At 39.0% G+C, this 24,338-nt stretch overlaps 1 protein-coding gene across 1 annotated transcript in view; it reads right to left on the bottom strand.

Annotated features, from left to right (window-relative positions):
* The window catches only part of PRLR (prolactin receptor), a 126,539-nt gene that overhangs the window by 12,172 nt on the left and 90,029 nt on the right, over positions 1-24,338 (bottom strand). The window contains exons 3-5 of the mRNA XM_054283373.1: positions 4,951-5,064; positions 3,823-3,955; positions 315-484 (exon numbers count right to left, since the gene is read on the bottom strand). Of these exons, the coding sequence (XP_054139348.1) occupies positions 315-484; positions 3,823-3,955; positions 4,951-5,020 (373 nt within the window). The 5' untranslated portion in view covers positions 5,021-5,064. The remainder of the gene's footprint in view (positions 1-314; positions 485-3,822; positions 3,956-4,950; positions 5,065-24,338) is intronic.

Below are 24,338 nucleotides of genomic sequence, written 5' to 3'. Positions count from 1 at the left end.
TTATAATCTACATTGAGTCTAATTAAAATATTGCAGACAACTAGAAAGTGAAGCAAATTTTTCAGTTTAAGTTAAAATTTTTACATATTCATACATGAAATTCCTACAATCAAGTATGTAGTTACTTAACTTAGAATTAAAATGCAGTTTTCACATACATTTAACATGCATATTTTAGGTTATCTGTAAATAAACACTTCTCAATAGGAAGTTGTACACCATGAGGAAAAAATCTTTCACCACTACCTATTCTGGGATTAAAAACTGCACACATCTCCAACTAGTTTGTTTTCCATTTCATTCTTTGATTTTACCTATGGAAGTTACATCCACTTGCTGAGGATCTGAGCTGTTACTTCCAATCTCATTTGTTGCCATTACGGTGATAATATATGTTGTCCAGGGATTAGTGTGGTTTTTATCAAAGTAGCAGGAATTTGGACCTGATGTTAGGTAATCTGGACATTCATAGATTTTTTCTTCACTGAAACAAAATGATTGAAAAATTTAGGAAATGAAGCAAAGCAGATAATATTCTAGCAATGGACTAGATTCAGCAGAAAAATCTGAAATGTATGTGTGTGTATATATATATATATCTATATATATAAAATGACATATATAATTTATATAGATATAGAATAACCAGAAATTTAAATAAATTTTTTTTTGTTATAATTTAATATTATATATATATCTCTATAATCCCATCTCTGGGAAACATTTGGTAGATGTCAAATGACATTACCATAAAATAAATGCTTCATTTACATTTTTACTGCAATTGTTTTGATGAATGCTTTCTCTCCTTTGTTTATACATAGGAATAAATCAACAAAAGAACAGAAACAGAAATTTCCACAGACAAAACAAAGAAATTTTAACAATATTTATAAGGAAGTAAGAGGGAAATGAAAAATATTTACTTCAATTAGGTAAGTTGCTAAATATCTTTGCATATCACCCTGAGAAATCAAAATATGGGCCCTATGGCAAAGAGCTCTTTTATTGATTAGTTTGTTTTCAGCAAGGTCGGAGAATCATTTAGGTTGGAAAAGACCTCTAAGACCTCTTGTCAAGTCAAGCTTTGACCACCCTGTCAACCAGATCATAGCACCAAGTGCAATATCCAGTAGCTTCTTGAACACCTCCAGAAATGGTGACTGCCCACCTCCCTGGGCAGCCCATTCCTATGCCTATCCCTCCCTTCAGTGAATAAATTCTTCCTGAGGTCCAGCCTGAACATCCTCTAGTGCAGTTTGAGGCTCTTTCCTCTTGTCCTATGCCCTGAGAGAAGAGACTGATGGACACACGAGTACAGCCTCCTTTCAGGGAGTTGTAGAGTGACCCCTGAGCCTCCTTTTCTCCAGGATGAACATCCCCAGATCCCTCATTTGCTTCTTACATGACTCGTGCTCCAGACCCTTCTCCAGTTCTGTCGCCCTTCTCTAGTCATGTTCCAGCACCTCAAAGTCTTTCTTGCAGTGGAGGGTCCAGAACTGCACACAGGATTTGGGTGTGCCCTCACCAGTGCCAAGTATGGGGCAAATCACTGTCTTGGTCCTGCTGGCCACACAGGCTGGGTGCCACTGGCCTTCTTGAACACCTGGGTACACACTGGCTCATTTCATGCCCAGGTCCTTCTCTGCTGAGCCACATTCCAGCCTCTCTACCCCAGCCTGGAGTTGCATGAGGTTGTTGTGACCAAGGACAGGACCTGGCACTTGCCCTGGCTGCACCTCACAACATTGGCCTCCATGCAAATCCCTCTGCAGAGCCTTCCTGGCCTCCAACAGATCAGCACTCCTGCCCAGCGTGGTGTCATCTGCAAGCTCACTGAGGGTGCTCCCAATCCTCTCATCCAGATCATCAGTAAAGATATCAAACAGGGCTGACCCCAGCACTGATCCCCTAAGCACACCACTAGTGACCAGCTGCAGCGGATGCAGCACAGCTCACCACCACTTCCTAGGCCTGGCCATCAGCCCTTTCTTAACACAGTAAAGAGTGCTCCTGTCCAAGCCATGGGCTGCCAGATTTTCCAAGAGAATACTGTGGGACACGTTGTCAAAGGTTTTGGTGAAGTTCAGGCAGACTACATCCACAGCCTCTCCTGAGAGGGTTGTCTGTTCATAAAAGGAGATCAATCAGGACCCGCCATTCCTAAATCCATGGTAGCTGGGCATGATCCCTTGGTTGTCCTCTATGTGCTGTGTGGTTGCACAGGACAACCTGTTCCACAACCTTCCTGATGTCAATTTATTTGCTTTTTAACATGATCATCATCAAGACTATCTCAAAAAAAAGAAGAAAAAAAAATTACTTCACAGTCAACTACTATTGCCTTTACACGGGTCTTTGGATTATTTAGGAGAGGGATTGTTTTGTGCTTAAAGCTGGCTGAGGTGATGTACTCACAGCCTATCTCAGGTGATAAGAACTATACAAATCCAAAGCATCAGCTGATGTGGCACAAGAATGAACAGTAATTCCACTATTATGCTTTATGTATCATCAATAATAATGTTTCTTAGTTTCCAGGCAGTTTTGTCACAGTTCACAAAGAAAAGATGGGAGAAAGGGGTCTATACCTAAGAGAAAATGAGCCTAGAAAGGCAATTGTGGCCCAGGTCTAAAATGCTTGGCAGAGCCTGATTTCAGCAGATTTAATAAATGGATAAGCACTCCTATCCTTCCCTAAGCAAAATGGCTCTGGGCAGTGAATTAAAATGTTCATTAAACTTTTTGATGAAGACTGAAACATCTGAGCTTTCATAAAAAGAAGTTCCCAAATCATTGTTGTGTGTGGCAACTCCATTAAAGACTGCATTTTTTTCTGCTCGATGATTTGGAATGTTTAAATGTCGCAGTGATTTCTGAGGCTTTATCTTACCTATTCTTAATCTCCTTGGATTTATAAAATAACTTAGTCTCTAAACCTCCCTGCTTGCTTGTCCCTATTCAAAGACTGTTTTCAGGAAGAAAGTACAAAGTTAAACAAAGACGGACAGGTTAAGTAAAGTTGCCAAACATATACACTTCATTCCTGAGCGGGATGAGGGAATGATAATTACCAAAATATTAATTTTTGAAATGTTACATCCATGTCTGATTTCACTGCATTTCAGGAACCACTGACCACAAAACCAACAAGAGAAAAAAATGGCCATAGTCCAGAAGGGGGTTTTAGTGTGCATGGTAATGGACAAGCTCCTTGGCAGGGCCCCAGCAGCCCTCCCTGACCCTGCCCAGCCCCTCCATGGGGACCTGGGACCCAGGTCCCCAGTTTAGCTGGTCTCCAGCTCCACACAGTCCTGCCTTTCCCAGTCACAGCCCCCTGAGCCAGCCCAACCCATGAGCTGATGTCCCAGCCCAGCATGGCCTCAGCCTGTCCCTGTCCCCAAGGAGGTGACCAATGCCCAGGGCTGGGCTGCACCCCTCCTGCCCTGCTCCATGGTTAGGGTGATGGGAGATCTGCTGCCCTGTGGTGCCCTTATGCTTCAGTGCTCAGAGGGGACCCCATTCAGCTGAAAGCTTGTGCTTCCCAAAAAGATGGGCAACATGCCTTTGTTTCCAGCACGTCTTCAGACAAGTGGGATTTTTGGTAGATGAGTTTCAGGAAGGACAGGCTGAAGATTCAGGGCTTTTAGTAGTCATGTTTTCTTCCAACAAGGGAAGCCATGGATTTTATGTAGCCCCTGTTGTCTATCTAAGATTAAAATGAATTCATAAAAACAACTTTACAAATTAATGTTGTAATTCTCTTGGTCTGACAAAACCCTCACCTGATCACTTACAGAGTACACATACACCACTTGTTACCTGTCCTTGCTGTAGAACAGGGTGTAATTGTTAGGGAGTCCTCCATCTGAGCCAGGCTTCCACCAACATGAAAAGGTTTCCTTTTCTAGAGAACGACATCTTATTATCTGAGGTTTTCCAGGGTATGATTGACCTACAGAAGTGCAAAAATCCAACTAGTTAAATTAGAAGTTGCCAACAATTTTGGATGCTATTGTTGAATGATAGAAGTCAACCTAGCATTCCTTTTTTGAAGACAATAAAATTACACAAATCTGTGGACTGAATTAAGCAAATAACTCTGCCTGGGAAAAGGATCAATATTCTCAAAAAGGTAAATACACTTTACATCAAATTTCTAAAACAGCTAGTACAATGATTTTGCTTTTTAACAAGAACATTTATTTTTTACCTAAACTCAAAATGGTACATTTATCTCAAAATTAAACAATGAAGATGGGAAATAAATATATGACCTTTAGGATTTGTCCCCATAAACATTAAAATTTTGTATCTTCAGATTATTTCAAGATTAAATTTCAACTTTGCAACAGAACTAAAATACCATTCTTTGTGCATATTTGAGCTAAATTATAGGTGAGAAAATTATAAAAAGAAGGAAATCAATGGGCTAGATAGAATTTTTTGGGTACTGGCAACGTGAGTGTATTCATTCATTGTTCAAACATTCCCTGTTAATCCAAACACATTTAAGAATAGTTCCTGTTAAGACTGCTTCTTATTAACTTACACCAAGAATACAGACCATGCATTTACATTCATTTTAAAACAACAAGCGTATGATGTTTTAACCTAAGCTTATCTTTATTTCATTAAAGTTCCATGTAATTATCTCAAATAGAATAACTATTCATATGCAAAATCACTTTATACCTGTCACAAGAAGGTGACAGGTATAAAGTGAATATAGTGTTTCAGTATTGCCACCAAACAATCCTTAAATTAATCACGTAAAAAGAAAAGATAACTTCAGCCATTTTCAAAATTGCCATAACAAACTTCAGAAGAAAGCAATTTAAAGAGGTACATGCTTCAGTGTTGGTCAGGATAGATGGGGTAAAGCCTCAGACTTTTCTAAAGAAAGTGTCTTAAGGAAAAAACAAGTGTTTCAGGAAGTGTTGTACTTACCAGGCAGACCTAGTGTAGTCAGAGCAAGCTGCAAAATAATTGGGACTGATGAAATGAATCTCTGTTTCATGATGCCTGCCTCTCCTCAGGAGGAAGTATGAGATCAAGGGCTCACTGAAAAACACGCCATCATGCAACAGTCAGTAACAATGCTCAGCATGTAATACGTATCTCATGACTTGACCAAAGTCCTTTCTGAATTGCAGGTAATTGATTCTTGCTTTCTCTCAAAAAGGTGAGGCAACACCAACAGTTCCACTTCGGAAGCTGAAAACTGGAACCTCAGAGAAGCAGGTAGGCCTTCCTAGAGGTCTCTGAATGATTAGCAGTGCTAGGATTACAATTTTTTAGCATTAACAAATCTTGCATATTTCTTTGGTATCTTGGGATACCAAGTTCTTATCTTAGAGTTCTAACTTCTAAATTAATTAATTAACCTAAGAAAGCAGCCTTTTAGCAACAAAAATATACTTTTTTCCCTACTGATGCAAAGAAGAGGTCAACATACTTGAACTCTGAAAGTCCTGAAAACAGAAGGTAAATAGAAAAAGTCCAACATTCATTAATAAGTTTATGATTTTGATTCAGTCTCAAAACTTCTCTATACTTAAGACTGTCAGTGTTGAATTCACAGTCCCTTGAGCTGAAGAATATTGCTCTTTCAGTAAATTCAACCAGTTGTTTTTACTGTATTTGATTTTGCAGTAAATTTCAGGTGAAAGACAGATTTGCAAGTGGTCCCCAGCTGGGACCAAGACCCAGTCCCTGCCGTGGGCTCTCACCACTAGATGTCCTCAGAATTCAGGTTACAGCTCTGGGTGCTCTGGAGTCCCTGCTGCTGCTAAATCTGTTGGCTTAGCCTGAAGAAAAGACGTAACGACTTGAAGCAAACCTCCTGCTTCTCCCACCAGTACACTCCCTGCTTGGAGACGACTGCAGTCAGCTGTTGGATTCTCGGTAGCCAACCTCAGCCTTCGAAACTAAAGAAGAATATTTTACTGCCTCAATAGGGAGTTCCTTATCTCAGCTTTCCACTCCTACCCCTAGCACATTCACAGGTAGATGTATGTTTGCAATTCATTCCCCATAGCATAGCATGAGAACAAGCTGTGAACTTGGTGAGGAAGAATCCTTTGTGGTTCATCAGATGACTAATTTTTCAGTATGCAATTAATTTTCTACATCAAGAAACTGTAATGCATCATCATACAAATGTTTTTCAAGCACAAAGCCAAGTAAAGTATCAGTTAATGAAGCTAAGTCTAAAACGTGTTTACTGTGGACAATGTGGAAGAGAACAACAGTTGGCTACATTCCCATATGCCACTACTGAATATCTAGGCGTGTTTCAGGCGTGTAACTGAGCTACAGACTGGAAAATTGCATCTGGGTTAGTTTTAAACTCACTCAGAGAATTTTGTGCATATAAAGACAGTGAAGAGAGAACCACTTAAATATAAATTCCAGTTTGGTGTAAACACAATGCAGCTTTTATTACTGTAAACAAATGGCAGGCCCAAACATTAGTGTTTAATGTCAGAAATTATCCAAAAATAATTTTACAGCCCTATAAAAATGGGGCTATATAATGAGGAACCCAGATGATTAGGCTCATAAAAGGCACATTTTTCTCAGGTGAAGGTGAAATAATGAAACTACAAACAGTAACTATTTCATGTACATATGACAGCATTTACAATATTTTATTACTTCTAAAAATAGTTGGAACATTTGCAAAACAATGCACTTTAAAGCTAATAGTCATATTGATAAAGAACTATTACATGATTTTTTTTTTTTACTTTTATGTATGTATCTTTCTATGAAGAATTGACAAAAGAAAAACTGATTACAATGGCTGAAAAAATGACATTTTTTTAATACAACAAAAAAGAGGCATCATCAAGAAGGATCTTTACTAGAGCACTTTTCAAGGAAAATGGGATGATTTTGTAAACTGAAGAACCAAATTAATAGTGAGAGGCAGAAATTAATCCATGAAAAAATATATTTTTCCTCTGGAGCTTTTGAAAATGAGATGATTGTGAACCACTTCTGTAATATGGCAGTGCAAAAGAACAAGAGGGATATAGGGAAGGACTATGGACCTATCAGTGTCACAGACTCAGCTCTGTCTACAGTTCTGGTAATCTACACTCAGGAAAAAAGAACCAAACAGACTTTAGATTACAGCTATCAACATGACATAGAGACTGTCTCATGATGGTGATTTAAAGAATTGGCTTTGTACTCCATGCAAGAGTCTGGTTGTCGTGTCCAAACATAAAACAAGATAAGCATCAAAAGAGGGAAAATAAGAATGAGTAAAATAAGAATGTTTCCATGGTCGCTTGCTATTCAGTATTGGCGACTCAAATAGGGATTAGAAGGCTTCTGGAGAGATGTCTTGTTTTTTTGAAAATACTTGCTTAATAAAAAGGTAATACTCACTTTGTCATAACTGTATCTAAAGTGCATCTTCCCTATATTTAATGTTTTCATAAAAGGGTAATTAGTGTTTTTGAAGATGCTATGAGGTAATGTCTCTCTTTTAGGACTGAATGCACTCCTTCATAACGGATGCAGTGGACACTGATTTGCCACAATGTGATCCAAAATCAAGGGTTGAGTAACTGATAATTAAAAGATCATATGCCTCCTTTTGAAAGTCTTGATTTAAATGCAACCATGTTATTGCATTCTGACATTCTATCTGAATTTCTGCCTTTTAACACAGCTGTTAGATAGTATTCAACAGCTATGCATCACATGCCAGAACGCAATGCTTCTTGATGGAAATGGAAACTATTTCTGGTGTTTCAGAATGCACAGAAGAATTAGATATTCCTGTAAAACAATTCTGCCCTAGAATTAATAATATAATGAAATTGTAGGTTTGAAAACTGTGCTGACAATGCTTGTAAGTAAAGCTGAAAGCTAAACACCAGTACTTAAATCAGGTGCCATGAAGCAGAGTCGAGAGAAACATGTCCTTGTTCTAATTGACTTTTAGCTCTTGCATTCTTTCATTTCTTTCTTTCCTGGCTCTGCTGATGGATAAATTTCTTGAGACTGACAGAGAAGTCTTTACTCAGTTCTGCACAGATGGAAAAATTTTCTATCTGCAACGTTTTCAGGCTTGCAGGAACAGGAACAACTGTGTATCAGCCACTGGCAATGACATTATGTGCAACACAATTTCTGCTTCTGTGGCTAAAGAAATCAAAAGCCAAAAGTACTTCACCAATCTCTACCGAAAAAGTCTGGCATTTCCATTAGTCATGATGATAAACAATGTTCATCTTTCAGGCCTGGGGAAAGACAGTTTAAAGAGCTCTCAAAACACCATAGTTCATTACCATTTGAAAGGCTGAACTACAGGCGTATGAAACAAAATATAAAAAAGGAAGCCAATAAAGCAAGAATGTGAGAGTCTGTTAGACCATCTAGAACATTCAGCTGTACTGTGGACATGGCTGGAGTGTGCCCTCCCACACAGAGATCACAAATGCCAACAGGGATGCATGTTCCTAGCCATGACCAGAGCATCATGGACAGATGTGTTTCTAATTGACAGTGATGGTTGGGATTATACAGCAAATTAAAAGCTGTAGATGTGTAGTGTGACCAGAGCTCTGTTTTCCCTCTCTGAATGAGCCCTAATTGGATGTCTCTGAATCCCTCAGGCACCCAGCACTGCCTTCAGGGTGATGAACAGGCTCCAGAGAGGATAAAGGGCTGAGGCCTGTCTATGATCTGAATTTCTTGTGACTTATTCCAGCTGGCAACTTTAGGCATATTTGTTCTCTGGTGTACTTTGTGAGGAAGCCTAGTACCTGCTACTAGCTATGAACCTAGATATTCAGTTAATTTACTGGGATTTGGGACTTCATATATCTGTGTTGCATAAAATGGGAGCAGTGGCAAGGAGTTTTAGATTTCACCTATATATGACTTTATATTATATCTTTCCAAAATTTCTCTCATAAGTCACCCCCTAACAACCCTTGGCAGTCCTTCCTTTGATTAGCAGTCAAGATGTGATAATGAACAAAACAAATTGCCTCACCCATGGAGATATGTTTCTTAGTCTGAAAGACTTGAGTCAATTTTGAAAAAGGAAAATAACAAACCCCCAGATTCTTGAAAACAGTTTAGACCCTTATATCTCCATCTCATCTTAAATCCTATTGATTTTACAGAACTGAGACTGAAATTTTCTTAAGAACTCTTACTACCTAAACTGAAAAAAAAAAAGTCAAGAGAAGAAGAAATTACCATTATCATCTTTGCAGATGACGAACCAAGGTAAAGAATGCCAAACACTTCTTTTATAGTAGAAGTGTAACAAAAACTACAACCTGACCATTTTCTACCATTTTTCTTTTCTTTTCTAAATACCATCTCTATTGCCTTTGTTTTCCCACAAAAACAAATCTAATGCTTTAGCTAACAGTAGTAATCCTTCTCTACCAGTCTCACATTTCTTGAATATTCAATTTTCTTCCCTGGTGGTTTGCAGGTTTAGCCATAATTTCAGGATTTATTTTTACAGCAGTCTCTAACAGAAAAGAAAATTGTAAGTTCCAAAGAGTAAAATTTTAGAGACTGAAAGCTAGAACTTACATTAGAACTTGAAATATGCTGTGCATTCATCTCTACCAGCTATCAAGCTCAACTCCACAATCACTATCTTCTTATAGTAATTTTAGGTATTTTTTGATGGATAGCATAGTCATAAAGTATAAAATCAAATTTTCTACCTAGGGGATTCATGTATGTGAGGAAGCTTTTTATGCCTCTCTTCCATGAATATCAGATTACTTGAAAAGTTGAAAAACAAAAATTCTATAATAGTATATTTCTGAAAGCATCACTACTTTATTTCTAAAACATAAAGAGAAAAAAGGTCACTCTGTATTAGCTGTTGTAGGTACTGACACTCTAAGTAAATACACTTAAACATTGAGAGTGATAGAGACAGTGGTAAAATACTGTACATGGTTCCCTTTATCTATTTTAAACAAAATTTTGTAGCAATGAGCTTTGGATGCAGTTCAAATTTACTCATAAACTGTGCTACGCTACTTGTTTAAAGGCTAATCAACATCTGCCCAGGCCAGGACATGGCCAGATAAAAGCTGAGTGGGCTGGGGGAGGAACTCTAGCAGCCTCATCAGTGAAAGTCAGGGGCAGAGAATGAGTTACACCTGACTACCAAAGCACAGTCAGACCATTGTCCTCGCGTGTAGCTCACCAAACAAACCTGCTTCCCCACTGACTCACCGACTGAAGGAGGCAGAACACTAGGGACAGAGCGGAAGGAAGGCATTGGGGAGAAAAGGAAAGGTTCAAAGTGGACTGGGGAGAGACAAGAATGGGAAATAAGGGTACTAAACAATTCCGTTCAGTGTAAACCTGTGGCTTGTCAGACTGAAACGTGTGCCTGATCATTGTAGTCTACCCCACAATCTCATTATACCCTATTTCTATCTCCTGTCTGGGTGGACTGTTCTTAGTGGTGCCTTTGGATGTCAGTGAACTCTCAACTGGATTAGCCAGTGAAGAAAGAGCTGGATTGCAAACCTCCAGGTTCAAATGCAGATCCCACACAGCTGGGGTGAGCAAGAGGATGTGGGACCAGCTACTAGGTCAGCTAAACATCCACAAGTAGCTACTGGGGCGGTCCGTTTCTTTACGTGCAAATGCACACATACGCATGTAAATCTACACATTAGGGCATTGTTGATGTGTGTGGCCCCTGTGTGGGTTTTGTGTCCATGTACCCACCCACTGGGAGCAGCTGCTCAGCTTTGCTACAGGCAGAAACTGATGTTAGGGACCTACAGCAGCCTCACATCTATGGGGCTGCCTGATTTGAGCTGACTCTAGTATACCAACATGCAATGTTTTACCAAAACCCCCATATTTTGCTTAATAACTTGCTCTCTGCCTTCCACTCCAAATACACTATTTTGTGAAGAAAGAATTTAGATGGGCAATTTACCTGCCAGAGCAATAAAAACTACTCATACATTAGGTAACTAACTTTGAAAACACTAGCTTCATCATTGTTTTTCTAACAAAATCTGTCTGTAAACAATTTGAAACAAAATAGAGTATTTTCTAACTAACAATAAGAATGGTCTGTATCTCCCAGAGACCAGGTAGGAAGACATATTACTCAATTACCAGGATATTCTTTTGTTTGGCTCCATTTCAGTAAAGCTAATGAGAGCAATAAAAATAGCATGAAGTTATTTGGCAGATAGACATTGTGCCATTAGAGAAGAACAGATTTAATTGAGGGTGATAAACGGGGGGTTTTTATGTGCATATTTAAAAGGGCATCAATAATGTGCAGCTGAATATGGCAGAAATAAATGTGTGCAGTTACTCAGCAATGGCATAAGGTGAAATGTAGTTTAAAGACAGAGCTCAATGAATGGTTCCTGCTTTAGAGGGGACAGAAATCTGTTCAAGAGTGTGCATGTTGGGACCACTGTTTGACTGAAGACTGCCTAAATAGAATCTTCTACTACTTTATACTACATCAAAACATACAATTCTATCCTTCCAGAAAAATTTATTCTGCTTTCACTACTTCCTTTTTCAGGAAGTGGATTATGAATTAGTAGCATGTCCCTACATGTGACTGACATAAAATGTGTTTTTTACCAAATTTGCAACAGTGCTGCAAGTGCTGGCTTCATCATATCACCAACTGGAAAGGATCATGATAGAGTAAACCTTAACTTTCTGCTGTAACCAGAACAATGTCTCTCATCCAAGTATTTCTACATCAAACAATCATTATTCAAGTCATATTTATAGTGATAGTCCTGAGAACAGAGACAGAATCCTGATGTCTCGGGTACTGTATGAAGAGTTCCTGCTCTTAAGAACTAAAAATATAAGTAGCCAATTAATAATACAGCATGGAAAAAAGGGATCTAAAAAGCAGGTCACACTTGCATATTTTTGGGTTGAGATGAAAGATTATTTTATTGGTAAAATATTGTCAAAATATCCCATAAACTGGAAAATGCCTATGAACCATCAGTTTTAGAACATTTATTTTGGAATGTCACAAATTCTTTTTCAACCAAAGTCAATGAATGAAAATTTTGAAAATTCCAACATGAACAAGTTTCATCAAATCACATAAAGCATTTTGTTTTGCAGTTTTCCAGTAGCATATTTTCTGAAATCTAATCAAATATTTGTAGGTTTTCCATTTTTGCAATAAAATCATGGTATGATGAAAAATTCCTGATAATTTTAATTATACACAGAATTCCAATGAGTAATGCAATGGCATGAAAATCTTGCTATTTTGACATTTCTGAGGGAAAATGCTGGTGTAGAGGTGAGGAGGTTTTTTGCAGAGAGACAAAAATTATGAAAAATTTAGAGAAAAAAAAGGAACAGGACTTTGGCTATAGTAACAGGAACACAGTAAGGGACATAAGTGTCCATAAGAGAGGTTAGTGGGAATAAGCCAATGGGGAATAACACAGAAGTGGGAAAGAAGAAATAATCTATTTGGAACAGGTAGTAGAAGGTCAGATGAAGCTGTAATTTTGAATGTATTCCATGACCCCTTATGAGTTACAAAGCTCCATCCCGTGGATGCTGACCCCCAAGAGTCAGGCTGTGGGGTTGGATGGAGGAGAAGCATCTCCTGTACTCTAGTACCTGCAAGCATCAGTGGGGTAATGCTGAAAAAAGCTGTGACCATGGCTGTAGAGCAGCCTCTTTATTCACTTGTAGTGGGACAGCCCATTCTGGCTGGGTCTGGGTCTGGACTCTCTCCTCAAAGCTTTCTGACTGTGGTAATACTCTAAAAGAAAGAACCTGGCTGCTGGGGAGTGAATTTTCTTCTGCAATCACAAATATGCATGGCAATTAACAGTATTAACAGTGGGAGCAGAGAATAACAATCGTTTTCTGTTTCAGTGTTCTCTTTTTCAGGAGGCCCTCAGGGAGGTTGTAAAAGTAATTGTTTCTTTGTGTTTTTCTGAGACTTATTGTAGACTTACACTTGAATTGTTTAAGTGACTGTACAGTTATTGTGAGAAAGAATGCAATTACCAAAAATTACTACTCCAATCAAACTGATAAAACACTCAATATTCTATTATTTGTGAGCATGAGCATTTCTCAAACACCTTCCCTAAGCTTCAAACTTGTTGGTAAAAGAGCTTTGTGGTTGCATGCTAAAGGCCACTACTGATGCCATGTACAGGTAAGTGGCACATTGGTTAACTAAAGGAATGAAAAAATGTTATCCTGGTAAATCTAAAACCAATTATTTGAGAGAAATTGCTGACAATAATGGGAACACAACAGTAGTATACCTTTAGCCTTCAGTGAAGCTTAAAATAACAATCTTTTGGCACTCTTAAAAACATTATACCCCCTTTAATACTGAAATATGTGGATATGCAGAGAGGTATCTTTCTCATGCCTAGAACTAATCTTGGTGTCATTTTATCGATCTACACAGATACCTAACTCCAGAGTAGAGTTGTGTCTAACACATTTTATAAACAGATTATTCTCTACAGGAGTTCAGATAGCTCTATGCTAAGCCAGTAATAGTATCAATATTGCTCTATCACAACCCTGTTAAGTTCTACATAGATTGTCATCTTCTGGTAAAAAAAAAAAGTTTAGCAGTGGAAGAATAGTGACGTTCCTCAAAGCTGAAATGCACATTCTGAGGAAACTGAATTCACTCTTTAATCAGGAGTACTAATTTCCCTTACAAATTCTTAATGATGAAACTACAAACTGAGAGAAGTATAGCACTAACCTGCTCTACTCCCCATCTTCAACTCAGGATGCTAAGCTTTGGAAATTCTCAGCTATGGTGAATTGTGGTTTAGATTCTTCCTTTGTTTTGAAGTATAAGGAAATGACCCTGAGGTTGCAGACTGTGAGATTTTCATGCACTTATTTACAGAATAATGACTAACACTGCAATCTCTGGAGGTTAAGGGTAAATTCATTAATGAATTCATTCATTAACCAATTCACTCATTAACTCATCTGCTCAGCTCCTTGGGAACTGCAATGACAGCACTGCCTCCTATTGATGAATGATGATATTTGCATTTCTAACCATAAATTAAAATGTGTCAAGAATCTATTTGAAGAAACTAATTTTGCAAAGAAAGCAGAAGTTTCATGGTGCATCATATGCAAAAATTAGCTTCACAAATAGATCAACTATCTATGGGATATTAGGTTTCAGAGCATGGATAGTATTTAGATTTAGGTAATAAAATGCTTCTCTCTTACCTTTGCTGTATCAAAACTGTGCCCAACTAGATTAACATGAATGTACCAGTTTGCCCTGTTCCTCTCTGGAGTTTGCACCCTTGGTTAAATAATGAAGAAACAGCTACTTAACCATTTGGAGAAGAAAATATTTCAAGGATAAAAAATATATTCTACACTAGACCAAAATCTATTTTAACACTAGTCTCCAGTATGCTTCTACTATTTGGTGAAAAAAGAATAAAATGAAGAAATTTTGGCAAGGGCATGTATCAATGCATCAGGCTGCACTTGTTTTTCAGCAAATATTCTTGATTCACTGCGTATTGTGCAGCTTCAGTGCCTGGGAAATTTCTTATTTGCACAAAGTCTCAGATTAGATCTATGGTGTGTACAATAATTACCAAGTTTTATAGGCCTCATTATACTGTGTATGACTTAACCTTGGAACACTGGAGTCAATGCTGGCGTACTCTGTCTTTGACACAACATACCTCTTCAAGATTATAAATCCATATTCAACTTAGTGGCCAAAGGGGAAGGTGGAAAGGGGGTATTATGACCTTTTCAGAGCGATCCTTTCAAAGCTAATTGCAAGAAAAAGCATCTGATTTTAACCTAAAAGAAACTGAAACCAAACTTAAAAAGTTTCAATAACTGCAGGTAGAGAAAGATTAAATTTTTTATGCCCAAGCATCTGAAATGTCAGTTCTGCATCTTTTAATCCTATGAAGGCTATCTCACAAAATCATAATGCCCCCTGCCCCCACCCAAATTTGAAGTTAGTAAGTCTGAAATAGCAATGACATTTATTTTAGAAGTATTTAATATCTACAAGGAATCAAAGAAGAGGCAAAGAAGTGTCAGAAGCATTCATGCTTGCCTTCTGTAGTGTGGACTTAATGGTACACTGCGGCAAACTAGGAAATTTTAGTTAGAACTGATATAATTTGAAGCATGTTAATCTAGATCACTAGAAATCAATTATCAGCCTCTGTAATGACCATCAATCCATTTTGTTTCATATCCCAACACAATAAACTTTAATTTTTTTGGTTTTTTGCAGGCACCCAGTCACCCAATCATATTTCAAATGGTAAAAACATTCATTTTGTGTGTAATCCACTGTATTTCTTCCACAATCCCTGGAATAAAAACCTTATGCTGACATTTATGAAATGGCAGGAGGAAAAATGCTGTAACTGTGGGTATTACTTTAGTAATAAGAGCAAGGCTTTTAAATACTTGCTTGCATAAAGGCTGACCTTTTCCATTGATATAAAAGTAATTTCTATTGTAACTTGGATCCACCCTTTAGTCATTATTGTTACCTGCATCTTTTCAAGTTATTTTTTCAGTAATGCCTTTATGTTTATATGTCTGAGTCTGTCTGGCTTCATGCCCTAGGTCACAGCATATTTTATATAATTGAAAGGGAAAAATCATGGGAGACTAGCACAGTCATATTTTAAATTCCTATTTTAATTTAATCTTTGATTTGCCTCACTAACATAATGTTGAATATATTATCTGACACTGTTAAAATCCTCGCACCAGATTTTCAAATTAAATTCTGGGGTTTTTTTAATTTTAAATTGGGCATGGTAGAAACCTTGAGCCAAAACTGTTGAGGTTTCTATCTTCCTTAAGGTCTGCTTCCACTTGAAATCTGGGCTTCCTGCAGATGGTTACACCTCTGACAAGGCTGTCAAAAAACCAGTCTTGGGTGATGAACACCAGCACTCAGAACAAAACAAATGTGAAGCAGCTCAGAGAAGAACTCTGAGATCATCAAGTCTCACACCTGTGACTGATCGCCACCTCGTCAACCAGACCACAACACAGAGTGTCACATCCAGTCATTTCTTGAGCAACTTCAGCACCTCCCTGAACAGCCTGTTCCAATGCTTGACAACTCTTCCCATGAATAAATTCTTCCTGATGTCCATCCTCACCCTCCACTGGCACAACTTGAGACAATTTCACCTTGTCCTGTCACTTGCTGCCTGGGAGGAGAGGCTGACCCTCACCTGGCTATCCTCACCTTTTGGGGAGTTGCAGAGAGTAATAAGGCCCTGCTTGAGCCTCTTTTTCTCCAGCATAAACATCCCCAACTCCCTCAGACACTTCTCACAGGATTTACTCTCCAGACCCTTCACTGGCTCAGTTGCTCTTCTCTGGACTTGAGCTCACAGAAAACACTAAGGCTCTAAGAACCAGCCACAAAAGTGCATAGAAGAGGGAATTTTCCTTGTGCCTTACAGAGTTTTGTCCCAGGTGCAGCTGAGAGAGAGCAGGGAACTCAGTCTGCAAAGTTGCTGTCTGGATGAAGAACAAGTCTGAGGTTATCTCAAGATGGTCTTTCAAGACACAAATACCAATAGAACCTTAGGAGGGCAAATCTGTTGCAGACAGTACGGATGGGTAATTGAGGCATTCTGAAATCTTTAGATGTGAAAATACATTTTAAAAGTAAGCAGACAAAATGAGTAATGAAATTCCATCGGGTTGTAAATACCATTTTTCTGCTTTTTAAACTCGGCTTACTTAAAGCTGATTTTTACTTCCCTTTCAGAGTCCCATCTGCATTTAAACATTTGCATAGCTATGTTCTAAACAGTATGTTGATTGATACAAAAGTTATTAACTGTTCAACAATACAGATCAATTATTCTTCACAGACAAATGCTGCTGAGTAACAAATATAATAAGAATATTTTCAGTTCAACAGCCACCTCTGTGCTGTTCTTAACTGGTTCAGAAGCCTACAGCCTACCTCAATTCTCTATCCTGGACCACAGTGTGAGCTCCTCTGGATGCACAGACACCCAAATCATGCAGACTGAGAGTCAGCCACAGGCATACAGGTCTGAACACTCAGCACTAACCCCATGTATGGATATGTCGCTGTCTTTTGAGGAAGCTTTAAGAGAGCAACAGTCAGAATGATATGTTGCTCTATCCAGATAAGAGATAAGACCCCTGCTTTGGAAGGTTAAATAAACATGGCAACACTTAGCTACTGCTCACAGCCTACTCAGTGCTTGAAAAAGAAATCAAGGGGACAGTGCTTTTAATAGACATTTCTGTAATATTCCTCCTCCAGAGGTGAAAAAGAACAGTAGTTCTGCAAATTGTTGATGCACCCTGAATTTCAAAATCTGCTCCATTATTTCAGTTTCCCACTCTTACTGATCAGCTCTTTAATCACACAAACAAAATTCATTCCTTGAAAGATGAAATGGGTGCTTGTAAACACTGATGCACGCATAGATGCATATGAAAGAAAAAGGTCATGGACGCTTTTTTAGGTCTCAAAACTTTTAACTTGAGCAGTAGTGCTTACTTTTTAAACCTGCGTATACCTATAAGAGTTACACAAGTGTGTGTATACAACAGTATAGAAAACCAGAAAATCTCCAAGTCAACAAGTACACAGTAACAACCATACTGCTAAACAAAGTATACTCTTTATTCTTCAGGAATCTGAAGGCTTAGCAGCAGGCTCTCAGACTCTGTTTTGCTATGGAATTAAATTCACTAGTATACATTTTAACATGAAATCAGTTGTATGTCACTGAAATTAATGCATTTTTGCCACAGTGCATTAAATATATACAATCAATTCGTTACTAGAAACTAAAAGGGATGGGAAATAATTTGTTCTTTTAGTATCATGATAGGGCAAATACTACAGATTATGGGGTAAATGTATCAAATGGAGATGTAAACCACCAGCAGAATGCCCTGCTGCACCAAAAATATCAATAACTATGTTAAAAAACAGCTGCAGAAACACAGACAGCAAATATTTAAATGAGATGCAATCCTCCATGTTGTCTGCAACTGAAATTGGTAGGAACCTTCATTGCTTCAAAACCTTTAAAACTAGAGTCTTGGTTTAGACATGTGCTGCTGCTGCTGCATAAGACCTGGCATTATTTGTAGTTTCCACTGTGGAAGTTCAAGTTTTGGAAGACAAAACTCCACATAAAAGGAGGGGAAAAAATTGAGAGCAGACCATCATGGTGGACACCAAATCTTCCAGATACCCTTCTAGAGTTTGAGAAGACTGAAGGGTGTATCAGAAAGCTCACGTATGTTCTGCTGATGAAGAGGCAGAATTAGAACTCAGCTCCAGGGTTTTACTCCCATCCCTTCCAGTAGCTGAGTCTCTGACATCTTGTTCATCAGATAAAGGGGTGGGCAAAATGGGTGGGCATCTCACTGAGATGTTTGTCTTTTTAACTACACTTACAGTTTCCAAGCTGATTGAAATTAATGCCTCCAAGATACTTTGAGGACTTCAGATTGAAAGGATTATTCAGAGATGAATTATTGGTAGTAGTGATTTTGCTGTAAACAGCTAAAAAATCCAAGTGGCAGAAATTTTAGCAAACATTTCAAGGAATCACAAAACGGATGAAGTTAGAAGACCTTTGGAGAATGTCCAGTCCCCTGCAGTGCTCAAAGCAGGGTCAGGTAGAGCAGTTTGCTCAGCATCATGTCCAGTTGGGCTTTGACTATTTTCAAGGACAGAAATTCCACCATCTCTTGGGACAGACCTTGCCCGTATTTGACTGCCCTCACAGTAGACAAGTTTTTTCTTGTATTTAAGTGCATTTTCCTGTACTACTGTCCATGCTACCTCTTGTGCTTTCTCTGGATGCCACTGGGAAGAGCCTGGCTTAATCTCTTCACTTCCCCATCCACCTATTGATTAATTGTTCCGTTTTCCTGGTAGAATGATTCCATCTCTTTATTATCTTAGACCATTTTCTGGACTGTGGTATGCCCATGGTTTTTTTCTACTAGGGAGCTCCAGATAGAATACCAGGTGCTTTAGTCTGAGGCTGTCAAACCCTTCAGGACAACACTTGAAAAATAAAGCTGAAATATACAACTAATTCCATTTAGTGAGAAAGGGAGAGATAATGAGGCCAGCTCTGAGAAGAACTCTGCTTTAGAGCTCTGCAATGCTCATTTTCCACTGGTGTACATGTATAGGAACTGGCACAGAGGATCAGAAAATTCTGGTTCTAATCCTGGATCTCCTATTTTATTTTATATGATCTTTTTCCATTAGTCAAAATCTGATTCCTTTTTTAGAGGAAATCTGCTCCCAACAAAGGCATCAGCCAATGACTGAATTCCTTTACAAACCACTTTATTTTTGACTTTACAGCCAAACCATTAAGTAAGTCACATAAATTCTGAACCTGGGAACAATCTGTCATCCTTCAGAAAGTTCATCTGTTTGTGTTTGGCTAACTGCACGGAAAATAAAAGCTTTGTCATTTTTTGGTATTTTTTTCTCTCCCTCCATTAGCATTCAGGTTGGTAACCCCTAACGAGAGCTACATGCTTGGCATTTCCATTTGAGTGTCATTTTCACTGATTGCAATGAAACTATATCCCAGAATGTCTTAATGATAATAATTTTATAAAAATCCTAGACTGACAGCACACATATTGTTGCTGAGGAACATGAGTCTTTGTCCTTTATAGCATCTACAAAATATGCAGGTCTGTTTTTCCTGCAGCTTAAGTTACACAATTATGTTTGACACTAAAACCCAGCCACGGTTCCTACTTTTAGGATCAAAAGAGTACTAGGTTATGACATCTGAGTGGAGCACCTGAGCGTGGTGGGTTGGCCCTGTCTGGGTGCCAGGTGCCCACCAAAGCTGCTCTGTTGACTGCTTAGGGGAGAGAAAACACAAGGAAAGGCTCCTGGGTCCAGATAAGTCAGGAAGAAATCACTTACCAGTTACTCCCACAGGCAAAACAGACTTGACTTTGGAAAATTAGTTTACTATATTACTAATCAATTCAGAGTAAGATAATGAGAAATATGAGCAAAACTTAAAGTACTTTCCCCCAGCCTCTCCCTTATACCCAGGTTCAGCTTTACTATCTATTTGTCTACTCCCTCCCCTCTCCCTGCCCACCAGGGTAGGTGGATAGGGAGTGGGGGCTGTGGTCAGTTCACCACACAGGAAAGACTCCTCACATCCTTTCCCTTCTCCTATGGGGTCTCTCCCACTGGAAGCAGTCCTCCTACTCAACATGACTGTTTCCTGTGGGCTGCAGTTCTTCATGAACTGCACCAGTTCATGTGGGTCTCCTCCACAGGGTGCAGTCCCTCAGGAACAGGCTGTTCCACTGTGTGCCCACACTGGGGTAACAGCTCCTGCCAGGAGCCTGCTCCAGTGAGGGGCTCTCTGCACAGGCCACAGCTCCTGCCAGGAGCCTGCTCCAGTGAGGGGCTCTCTGCACAGGCCACAGCTCCTGCCAGGAGCCTGCTCCAGCACGGGCTTCCCATGGGGTCCCAGCCTCCTTCAGGCACACCCAGCTGCTCTGCTGTGGCTCCTCCAGGGGCTGCAGGGGAATCTCTGCTCCCCCCTGGGCCTGCAGGGCCTAAAGGGGCACAGCTGCCTCACCCAGGGCTGCACCAGGGGCTGCAGGGGAATCTCTGCTCTGGGGCCTGGAGCAGCTCCTGCCCCTCCTCCTTCACTGACCTGTGTCTGCAGAGCTGCTCCTCTCACTCTCCTCTCTCTCTCCCTCATTCTCTGTGTCCAGCAGTTTTCATCCCAAAAGTGCTGCCACTGTTGCTGATGGGCTCAGCCTTAGCCAGTGGTGAATACATCTTGGATCTGTCAGCATTAGCTCTGTTAGATGTGGGAGAACTGAAGAAAATGTAATCTCACCTGCTACGAAACCCTTCTCACACAAAACCTGCTAAGAGATGTCACCCCTTGCTATGAAACCCTTCTCACACAAAACCAATACACTGACTGAGGACATTGTGAATTGAGGAAATGGGTTCTTTGCCAGCTCTACCATGGCAGCATAGAGGAAGAAAATGCTCATCCTGGTTGTTGTAATGATTAATGTACCATCCCTCTTCTCAAGCCAGGAGATGAGGTTTGAATCACAGACAGCTGGTAGGAAACAAAATTGTTTTCAAATAATTCCATTCTACACAGTGGTATTAACCTTTGTTGATGGTGTCAGGGTATGATGAGTGGCTTGGGACATTGCTTACCCCTACACCCTCAGCTGCACTGAATACATCTTGGCCACTGATAACACTTTGTGCCCTTGAATATAGTAAGTCTGTAATTTTATGAGAACAAAAGCTCTCTTAGTTACAATTTTGCAATACTGACTCAACAGAAGTTAAGCTCTGAAATGCGTCAATAACACATGATTAAAGCTGAGACCAGCCTGGAAGAAAAAAACATGTTTTTCCATGCAGTGGAACTAAAAAAGCTTGATTTTCTAAGTTATTTCACCTTGCCATATTAACACTAGCTTCCTCATTCCTGATATCCTCTATTATACCAGGAGACTGAAAGGCTATGGCTGGGCTGGAGATAAACTTATGTCAATAGGTTCTTTCTACACAAGTTGACTTGAATAGCCAGCATACATATGCTGACAGTCTAACAGGTTTTTGCCAAAAGGAACCTCATGTTAAATAAATTCTGCACAATCTTCCTTTCATATCAGCAGAAATACTAAGTATTAGAGATCTCTGTTCTGTTCATTTGACAATTTTTGGAAAAGAATTATTTGTATTAGCTTTGGGAACTTTATCTACTTTTATAGAAGATTTATACTAGACAACAGTATAAAAATATTTAAAGGAATGGGTCTACAGATTGTGAGTTAACCTCACACCTCTAGTAAACAAATAGCAGTTTCATATTCCAAATATCTAATAATTATTTTTAAATTTAATTTTATTTTTTATGATAAGTCTGACCATTGTTTCTCTTCACTTTGTTCATGCAGTTCTCTTTTTATGGGTTGCCACCGGAGTAAAGAGGGCACAAAGAGGGCTTTTAAAAAACATGTGGACTACAGATTATTGTCTGACTTAGATAAGAATGAACTTGTTTGGTCATCTGCCTAGAAACCAGGAGGCATAAGTTAAATTATCATCTCATTCAAGGAAAATCAGTCCCAAATATCTTATTTCTTATCGAATGCACTAATCTAGGCTAGAATTGTTTTATTGTCCTCTTTTTCTTATTCTGGTTGAGAATGCAAGAGTTAAAGTGACAGAAAAAAGTATAACCAGGACAGAGTTTAACTATAGGTTCATCTTTAAGGTACTTGGATGGGAAGGAATGAAGTTTGCTTGATCCTTGCTCAAATTTTCTCTTTATTTTAGTGGCAGCTTAATATAAAATACATTAAGAGATCTGAGGGAAGATGCACAATACTTTAGAATCATAATGCAAAACAATATGCAAGATACGCTGGATCTGAATGCAGACGTGAAAAATTACTTGCTATTTAATTGGCAGGGTGGTCGAGACTGCTGTAGAAGTTAAGGAAGAACATGGAAAACAAAGAGGTTCACATGACTGATCAGGAACTGTCTTTGGGCCTTGCCTAGCTTGCTCTGCTGGTGACAAATTCCCAAAGAAATGTCAAAGAGACAGGCCAGTAGTTTTCTTTGGACAAAAGTCAGAGGGAAAGGTTTGGAGTTGTAGATTCTTTGGCAGTCACTACAGAGAAGACAGATGGAGTTGTCTATACAAATGAATGCAGAATACAACATGGGGGGAGAATGAAAGAAGATCAAGAAAAGACCTCAGCAGAGAAAGAAGAGAGGACATGCTGTAGCAGAATTGTGGAAGACAGAGGTAAAAAGAAAACTGTCTCCTTTTGTGTGTGCCTGTACATGTGAGCATGCAGAAGGGAAGGGAGGCTGAGAAAGAAAAGACTGTGGTAGGGAAAAAAGGACCAAATTAGTTACATTTGTATTTTTTTTAGAGATAAATCAAATATTTGGCAATTAATTGATATTTCACAAGTTGCATATTAAACATTGAAAGTTTGCATATAAGGACTTGTGGTGTTGCCACAATTAGCCAACTATTTCTGTTTATCAAATTAGACTTGCAGAAGCATGTATTTGTTTAACTTTCTTTCCAAAATAAATGTCCTAAAAACATGTTCTAAAAATGTTCTTGAAGAGCAATCAATATTGTTTGTCTGAACACAGGTAAGAAAGCCAAAAAATCTCGGTGACCTTAACTCTAGATTTACAACAGCTGTTTAATGTGGAATGTGGAAAATCAAGTACATGTTTGTTTAGAACTCCATGAAATACTGTGAACATTTGCAGCTTAAATGTTTGAGTAAACAAACCTGCAAGGTTAAGAAGCGTGACATCCATATATTCTACTGCATGTGTTGCATTACACTATGACAGGTAAATCTTATTGCCAAGACTGAAAAGATCAGCTAAGTACAAACTACTTCTTACAGAGAGCCCTGCTAATGAAGGATTATAAAAGCAGAGATAATTGTGTGGGACATGCACACAGAAATCATTTAATTCAGGAAATGCTGAACACAGAAAAGGACTCTATTTGTATGGAAGCAGATTGTGAAAAAATGCACTAAAAATTGAAAACAAAAGCAGAAATACCCAGTAGTGCCACCAAAATTTTGTGGGACTTACTAGGGTTTAGCAGAACAGCACAAACCCACAGAACTAAAAGAATAATTCAAGCAGGAGGATCTCTAATCCATCCTCTGCTGAAGGCACTTACCCATGAGACCAGAACATGTTGCTCTGGGTTTATCTATTCACAGCAGGAAAATCTCAAAGATGGGTACTGCACAACGTCTCTGAGGCAGCATGTTCCTTAGCATTCTACCACTAAGGACAGACTGGCTGTCATTAGGGTGAATGAGCAGTACCTGATACTCCATGAGAGCCTCTCCTGTTTCAACACATGCCTCTTGTCTGTTGCCTACCATGCAGAGCCTGCCCTCATCCTCCCAGTGACTTCCCTGCAGTTCCTGACTGGCGTACTGCCATCAAAATGGAGGCCTTTATTTTTCCCTTCTGTTTATAGCTCTACTGTCCCATTGTCACTGTCTGGTTGTAATCCAAACCCTTTACTTTCCTGGAGCACTCTTCTGAATTTTAGGCTGTCTTTCTGATGCAGTAATTGCACATTAATTCTAGGATGTTTGTTGCCCCTTCTCCATCTTGGAAGCAAATGAAAAGTGTGAAATGAAAAGGACAGTTCCTTCAGTCACATTTGGCTAAGTGTGAACAATCTAGGAAAAAA

This window comes from Melozone crissalis, unplaced genomic scaffold (genome assembly GCF_028551555.1).
Source record: "Melozone crissalis strain CALT ecotype California unplaced genomic scaffold, PUWL_Pcris_2 ptg000036l_1, whole genome shotgun sequence".
NCBI lineage: Eukaryota > Metazoa > Chordata > Aves > Passeriformes > Passerellidae > Melozone > Melozone crissalis.
Note: the sequence above shows the minus strand (reverse complement) of the source record. Positions and strands in the feature narration are given on the sequence as shown.